General features: G+C 49.5%; 2 protein-coding genes across 3 annotated transcripts; one reads left to right on the forward strand and one right to left on the reverse strand.

Annotated features, from left to right (window-relative positions):
- Positions 1-595: 595 nt before the first annotated feature.
- LOC123440320 (probable pectate lyase 4) lies at positions 596-2186 on the reverse strand. Of its 2 annotated transcripts, none has more exons than XM_045116895.1 (2): positions 1206-2186; positions 596-1102 (listed from the first exon to the last, which is right to left on the reverse strand). In XM_045116895.1, exons 1-2 carry the CDS (start codon positions 2118-2120, stop codon positions 881-883), a joined length of 1137 nt encoding a protein of 378 aa, XP_044972830.1. In that variant the 5' UTR covers positions 2121-2186; the 3' UTR covers positions 596-880. The 2 variants fall into 2 exon arrangements, with proteins under 2 accessions (XP_044972830.1, XP_044972829.1); XM_045116894.1 differs by having other exon boundaries at positions 596-1105.
- A 2509-nt stretch (positions 2187-4695) lies between these two features.
- On the forward strand, positions 4696-7140 carry LOC123440321 (jacalin-related lectin 3-like; the record flags this gene model as incomplete). Its single annotated transcript, XM_045116896.1, has 6 exons — positions 4696-4740; positions 5219-5392; positions 5493-5735; positions 5828-6151; positions 6242-6457; positions 6539-7140. Coding segments are annotated over 6 exons (1392 nt in total), but the record flags the coding sequence as incomplete, so codon positions are not given.
- Between the last annotated feature and the right edge of the window lie 649 nt (positions 7141-7789).

The following is a 7789-nucleotide window of genomic DNA, read 5'->3' on the forward strand; positions in this document are numbered from 1 at the left end:
ATTATGTTGTGGATTTTCTTGCAACACAAGTTATGTTGTGTGATTCTTTTGCAGCAAATGTTATGTTGCGAGATTTTTTTTACAACGTGGTTCATGTTGCAGTTTTTTTTTTGCAATAAAGGTTTTATTGCAGATTTTTTCCAACATAACTAATGTTACAAAAGTTTTTCTAAGTTATCATCACACATGATATGCAAGAAAAATAACGAACATGCGTAAACGTGTATGCAAAAGCGTGATTTAAGGACGATCCAATGGTGGCTAATCAGCCGACGGAGCATTAAAGTTTTCCTTATAAAATTGACCCGAGACAGATCTAATACTAGTATTGTTGAGTAAAAAGGACATGCTATGCATTGGTTTCGGGTTTACGTATTGATGAAGTTATCCGTATCATTTTTTCTATAACAATACTTGTTACATGTATTTCTGTAACAAGATTTTTGTTATAAAAAAATCTTTTAAATTTTCTGCAATAAGATCCATATTGCATAATCTTTTATTTTCTATTTTTTTGTACAAGGCTTTGTTACAGAAATTACAATAGCATCTTTGCCATATCTAATTTCTGAAACAAGATTCATGTTATAAAAAAGGAACAACATTTCCGATCGCTTGCACACTTGTCGTTCGTCGTCATCGTTTTGCAACACTCAGTTATTGCAAGATAAGATGAAAAACGTGCGCGGTTCAATAAGCCACACGGTCGAGCGAAGGAGGCGGTGGATGCCCCGCACTTTTGATCAGAACCATTTTTTATAGCTAGAAGCTGCATCGATTGGGAACTTTTGACCTCATGCATCCTCCATGCAGGCTACCAAACACGCCCTTATATATTCAAAGTGTAACACACTGCATTGGACGTCTCTATTCTCCCCGTTCAGCACGCGGCCCCGGCGGAGCATCTCAGAGCACCGGCGTCCTTGGTCAGCGATCTCACCTCGCCGGAGCTCGCCGCCTGGAACTCCTGATGCCTGTTGTAATTCGGCGGCACCCTGCTGCCCGTCTGCGCGAAGACGGCGCCGTTCTCAAACGAGTCCCCAGTGGAGTGCCAGTGCCAGTCCTTCCCCGCGGCATCTCCCACCGGCATCCTTCTCGTCACCTGCTAAGAACATATCAAGATCAGAAGGCGAGCTCTGGCAATGCAAACGCCACACTTCTCAAATCGTCTTTTCAAAAAAATATGAAGTATATCAGGTGCCAACCTTGGCGCTGTCCGGCGTGGAGGCGACGAACAGGTTACCCTGGCTCTTGACACTGGGTCCCATGCTGCCACCAATGGCGTAGTCCTTCCACCCGTCGTAGAAGTTGTTGACGACGTGGGCGTAGCCGTGCCTGATCCTGGGCATGCGCTGGTTCACGTTGGGGCCGAAGCGGTTGAACGCCACGGTGACCCGCATCCGGCGGTCGGCGACGTGCTGGTCGTCGTGGCCCAGCAGCATCACCTTGTCGTGGTTGTGGAACCAGTTGTTGGAGACGGTCACGTCGGTGGACCCGAGCGTCACGTCCAGGAGGCCGTCCTCGCACCGCGACAGCGTGTTGTGGTCGATCCACACCTTGGAGCTCGACAGCAGCCGGATGGCGTCGCCGTCGCCGGCGTCCAGGTTCTTCACGGCGCCGCCCGGCCGGACGACCCGCCCCGGGGGCTGCGCGCGCACGTCGTGCACGTGGAGGCCGTGGATGACCACGTTGCTCACCTGGTAGAGCACGATGCCGGCGCCTCCGGCGACGTGCACGTCGGCGCCCCGGCCGTCGATCGCCGTGAAGCTCTTGACGAAGAGCGGCTGCGCCAGCCGGATGTGCATGCTGCCCGGCTGGAAGGTGATCCAGACCTTCCCCGGCAGCACCGTCGCGCCGTACCGCAGCGTGCCGGGCCTCGGCCGCACGGGGTCGTCGCTCGGGTCGGTCACCGTGTACGCGGTCACCCCGTGGCCGCGGTTCTGCCGCATCTTCCCCGCGAAGCCGACGGAGCACATGGCGAGCCGCTGCCGGTCGGTGGCCCAGTTGCCCTCGCCGCGCCAGCAACGGTCGATGATGTTCTCGTGCCGGAGGTTCGCGGTGGCAGCTCCGAGGAGAAGGAGGAGGAGGGTGACGGGCAGGAGTAATCCCTTGGGCGCCATGGCTGACGTGACGTGGCGCCCCTTCCAGAGAGGATGAGGGTCGAGACTGAGGTTCTATTCAGATTTCTGAAGTGTTTTAAAGGAGGGTGGCGGTTTCTGGGAGGGAGCAACAAACAAACGCTCAACTCTTGTTAAAGTCTTGTTAATGTGCTCTATTGACAGATTGTTTCATTCGTTTGCTTCCAAAGCAGAAGGAACTGCATGCTATTGTTTAATGGAACCAACGCTCAACTCTACAACGGATGGAAACCGTTGATAGATCCACGAATCGCGGTGAGATCATACGGAAGTACACGCGCAATGGAAACCGTTGATAAATCCATGAATCTTGGTGAGATCATACCGAGGTGCACCCGCATGTGTGGAATATGAGTGCTCAGAACAAAACACGTGTTTACATGCGCAACTCCATCGATACACCAAGAGACAGCCCACTGGAGAACCTGCAGTAGTTCCCTAGTAAAATTATTCCCGCTAAACGTTTATCGTCCGGGCGTCGGTCGAAAATAGCACCGGACGATCGTACGCGTTGCATACTTCACGCTGGACATAAGTAGGTCTTCGTAAATTATTTTTTTAAACGTGGTTTTATGTTTTCATCGTTCATCTCATCTGTTTGTTTTTCCTCACAACACGCAAAGTAGAACTTGCGTTGAACTAGTCCGGCTCCGCCATGGCTCACGAGGGAGTTGTCGCAAGGCCGGCTGGCCACATACGAGGCGGCTAGAGGGCGCGGTGTTGCAAGGGACACACGGCTTAGTGCCGAGCTGTATCCAACTTGGCGCTGACGCAGTTGCATCTCGCACAACGGAGAACTTTGTCGGTCATCATGGCTAACTGGGGTATCATGCTCGCGTTTGTTGTAACCGTTGACAAAAAAAAGCTTAAAAGGTATATGAAAAATGTTTCAACCGCCAATAGAGAAAGCTTCAACCAGACACTCCGCTCATCCAATTAACTCCACTCCGACGAGCCGAACCTTCACCCTGAAAGCTGCAACCGTTGTCTAATTTTGTTACTATCGGCAACGGATTTGGCTACATCTGTCACAGCGGAGGTGTGGTCTACTACGGTGATGTTTTTTTTGCTGCAACTTCCCTCGGATTTGCCACAACTGAAGAGGTATTTTGTAACATGCATCATGACAGAGCTGGGACCGACGACGAGGGCCGCGAACGACGGTGAGGGGCGGCGACTAGGGATGACCGACGGTGAGAGAAGATGAGGAGGCGAGGCGTGGGGTGCAGCGTGTGCGGGGGCGGCGTCCTCCTTTTTCTCTCTTTCTTTTATGTGGGAGGTTGAAGATGAGATGCGGAAGAGGAGGACGGAGATCTGACAGCTACGCGCGTGCAAATCGGACGGATTCAGGTTGACCGACCGAAATATTGGACCGACGCCAGCACAGAGCGTTATCCATTATTCCTTTTATTTCACTAGCAAAAGGGCCCGTGCGTTATAACGGAAGAAGAAAAAAACCATGCACTCTTAATTTATAAAAAAATGGTCTATAATCTTAGACTTCGTAGTTACGGCACAAACAGATATGATCTTACCCTACAAAAGTTCAGTTCAAGATTTCACAAGTCTTCTATTTTGACACGGTTTGCATGTAGATTTAATACATATAAAGAAACGGGCAACTGACCATCAATTTCATCTTCAATCCTGATTTTGTTAACGTGTTCATCCTCAATCCGGGTTACTACCGGTATGAAAGAAATACGAATAATGAATTATTTATTAAAATTGCACCCTAGATAATATTTTTATTAAATGTTTAACATGTAAAATAACATCATATTCAAATTCTACATATTTACGGTTTAGAAAATATGAGTATTTTAAAAAACATTTAATATGTATCGCGGGTTTAATGTTGAAAACATCAGGGGTTTTTCTATAAAATAGCAAGACGGACTATGAATACCTATTTCGTTTATTAGTAGGTATAGATTTAAAAAAATGTTTTATATTACGAGACGGAGGAAGTAGCTTGTACTGTAGTAATCAAGCTGTCTGAGCCAGTGACGTTGTAGAAGGACCACAGGTAAAGATAAGTTTTTTTTTCTCTCATCGTGAGGCACACAACAACAGGTGAAAGAAAGCGGGGAAACAAAAGCGAAACATTCTCTGAAGAATGGAAATAAAGAGGGGCGCATCAGGAATGGCGGCCTCTTTAGTTTCCCACCGTGAACGCGAGGAATCACAGCTGGTGGCAAGCCAAGAAATCGTTCCCCTTTCGTCTCCCCGTGATCGGAATAATATGGTAATCGGCGATCGCAATGGTCAGCGAATCCAGTTCTGTCCTGCCCGCCCTCTTCTAGCTCGATCTTGAGCCGTCAGCAGAGCGCCGTGTTGCTTTCCCTCCAGCTCCCGTCCGGGTGCCCTCGCTCGTGAACGGCGTTGTCGCTGAGCATCCTGGTGTGCTCCGTTTGACAGCCCCTATATTGGTCTTCTCTTCTGTGTTATATAAATAGGTAGACACGCGCCTGCTTCCTGTCAGATTACCGAGCTGATCGCTAGCAGCACTGCAGCAGTCGCTCCCCTGTTCCGGCGTCGCCGTCTGTAAAACTCTCGACCTCCAAGGCGCTTCTGGGCTTTGTTTGGACTACGGAACATGGTACCGCATCTCTTACTGTCTGATCGTGATCACTAGCTAGCTAGCCTGTACTCCCTCTGTCCCAAAATAACTGTCTCAACTTTGTACTAACTCTAGTACAAAATTGTACTAAGCTTAAGACACTTATTTTGGGAAGAAGGGAGTATTTTTCTCCTAGAACTGCTGGAGGTTACTAAGTTTATAAAGTTAGTATAAAATTGCGTCATTTATCTTGGGACGGAGGAAGTAGTCAGTAGCATGCTTGTGTTCTTCAGGGATGTTGTTTCAGAATTGTTCATGTCCAAAATTGTCATGTTTTTTTTTTGCGAGATCCAAAATTGTCATGTTAACTTGTTAAATCACTGAGATCAAAATCACTTCATAAGTATGAACTAGTATCTGCATAAAAACATTCTGAATGTCACAAATTTCTAGGTAGAATAGAATAACTGTTTTGTGTGTTTGCGACACTTTTTTTCTTACTTTTCATGTTCCATAGAGCCTTGCAAGCTTAAGCGGGAAGGACCCAAATGCTTCCAGCGCTCCGTCAGCGCTCCGAAGCATAACGAGGTCCGTCGACAGAAACGGCCATAGGTACGCGGACGGCAATGAAATGGTTCTTGCAAAGGAGCAGAATCCTAATGGATCACGCATTGCAACCCTCTCCAACAAGGTAATCCAGGCAGACTGAAAGCTTGTAATCAGTTACAGTCTGTATAAGTGATAGCTGCAATCAAGTTAACATCCATTACTTGTAACATCTTGCTCCACAGATGGTGTCATTTCCTAGCTTCATCTCAGACAACGGGACTATGACCATAAGCACTCCCGTGAGGTTCGGTCCATGGGGCGGCACCGGCGGCACCATATTCGACGACGGCATATTCACCGGCGTCCGGCAGATCAACATCACGCGGGGGCTGGGAATATCCTCCATGAAGGTCCTCTACGACCGCAACGGGCAGGCGATCTGGGGCGACAAGCGCGGCTCCAGCGGGGCGGCTAGACCCGAAAAGGTAACGCAATTTCTTCTTCAGAGTTCAGAGCTTCAGTTTCAGAGCATCGATGAGTTTCAGACTTTTGTTGAAGGGGAGTTTTGTTTGGGCAGATCATATTCGACTTCCCGACGGAGATCCTGACCCACGTCACCGGGTACTTCGGGCCGACGATGATCATGGGCCCGACGGCGATCAAGTCCATCACCTTCCACACGACGAAGAAGAGCCATGGGCCGTTCGGGGACGAGACCGGCACCTTCTTCTCCAGCTGCCTGACGGAAGGGAGGATCGTGGGGTTCCACGGCAGGGGAGCGTGGTACGTCGACAGCATCGGGGTCCATGTCCTGGAAGGCAAGGTGCTGTCGGAGAAATCCGCCGGCACGACCCCGTTGGGCGACATGCTTGCGTTGCCCATGAGGGAGATCGGGGACGAGGTAAAGTAACACCGATCTTTCGAGTGAACAATGTTTGGTATAGCACTGAGACAAGAATGTGTCTGAGATTGTGGAGGGTTCATCTTGCAGGTTACGTACGGCGTGGTGAAAGAACCGATACCGATAGGGCCCGGGCCGTGGGGAGGGGAGGGAGGCAAGCCGTGGGACGATGGCGTCTACACGGGCATCAAGCAGATCTACGTAACCAGAGACGATTTCATCGCCTCCATACAGATCGAGTACGACAGGAGCGGGCAGTCCGTGTGGTCTACCAGGCACGGCAACGGCGGCCAGATCACGCACAGGGTGAGCACAGCAGACAATCAACAGCCATCTCTTTTGCAGAGTACGCTTTGCTGATCGTCATTTGACCGAATGCATGCGCAGATCAAGCTGGACTACCCGCACGAGGTGCTGACCTGCGTATACGGCTACTACAACACCTGCGTGGGGGAAGGGCCCAGGGTTCTGAGGTCGATCACCGTCGTCAGCAGCCGGGGCAAGTACGGGCCGTTCGGCGACGAGGTCGGGACCTACTTCACCTCCGCCACGACGCAGGGGAAGGTGGTCGGCTTCCACGGCCGGAGCGCCATGTACCTGGACGCCATCGGGGTGCACATGCAGCACTGGCTGGGAGACAGGAACACCGCCATTGCCGCCAGACCTAAGGCCAGCTCCATTCCCAAGATCGTCGGCCCAAACCCCAAGAGTACTGGTTCGGATAATCCCAGGGCTGGGTCTGGTACCAAGTACTATGTCTCCAGGTATCTCTTTTGATTTTGCCGCACCTACCGGTGGCGCCAAGACTGTTTTCCGGGCAGGTCCTGCTCCGCCTCCGATCCAGGCGCAAGTTCAGTTTGCAGGAGAGTGTTTTTGCTTCTTTTTTCTGTTTCATTTGTTACTCGTGGATGGTGCTGTGAACGTGTGGTGTGTTATCTTGTATCGAAAGCAGAGTTTATACAACCGGGAACGGAGTATCAGAATCACAAGACTGGTTAAAAGGAGCAGCTCGCACATTCAGATGACATGATCGTGCGCAAAGAGGTTTCTGACGGCAGTGCTAGTGAGAAATCCACCACAAATTGCATTAACATTAGCGCAACCAGTGGTCAACTCTCGAAATAGACTTCGCCCAATAAAACAACCACCAAGTACATTCAACAAGTACGCCATCACCAGATAAAAAAAGTTTGCTCGGGCATTAGTACTGTTAGAGTAAAACGAGATTGAATGAAAGTGAATGGACGATTAGTCCTGATTTCTATTGATTCTCAAGTATATATACATCTGGAAGAGGTGCGAAGAAGAGGTGTCTGTTCGGAGGCATCCCTCCAGAACAGGTGCCTGTTGGCAATAGAGAGAGAGAGGAGACATGACTGTTCGGGGTTGGACACATCCCTTGGCTAATTAATCTACTAATTAATTTCTAACACTCCCCCTTGTACAACACCGCTCCTTGAATGTTTCATCGTTGAAAGCATCTTGCATATAGATCTTCCATCTTGAGAAATCTTCCAGATAATCTTGAGAGTCTCCCCCAAAAACCCAGTGGGAAAAATATGAGGAGAATAGAGTAGATATGTTGCTATAACTCCTTCAAACCCAGTGGGAAAAATAAGGAGAAAATGATGCAACATA

Source organism: Hordeum vulgare, chromosome 3H, assembly GCF_904849725.1.
Source record: "Hordeum vulgare subsp. vulgare chromosome 3H, MorexV3_pseudomolecules_assembly, whole genome shotgun sequence".
Lineage (NCBI taxonomy): Eukaryota > Viridiplantae > Streptophyta > Magnoliopsida > Poales > Poaceae > Hordeum > Hordeum vulgare.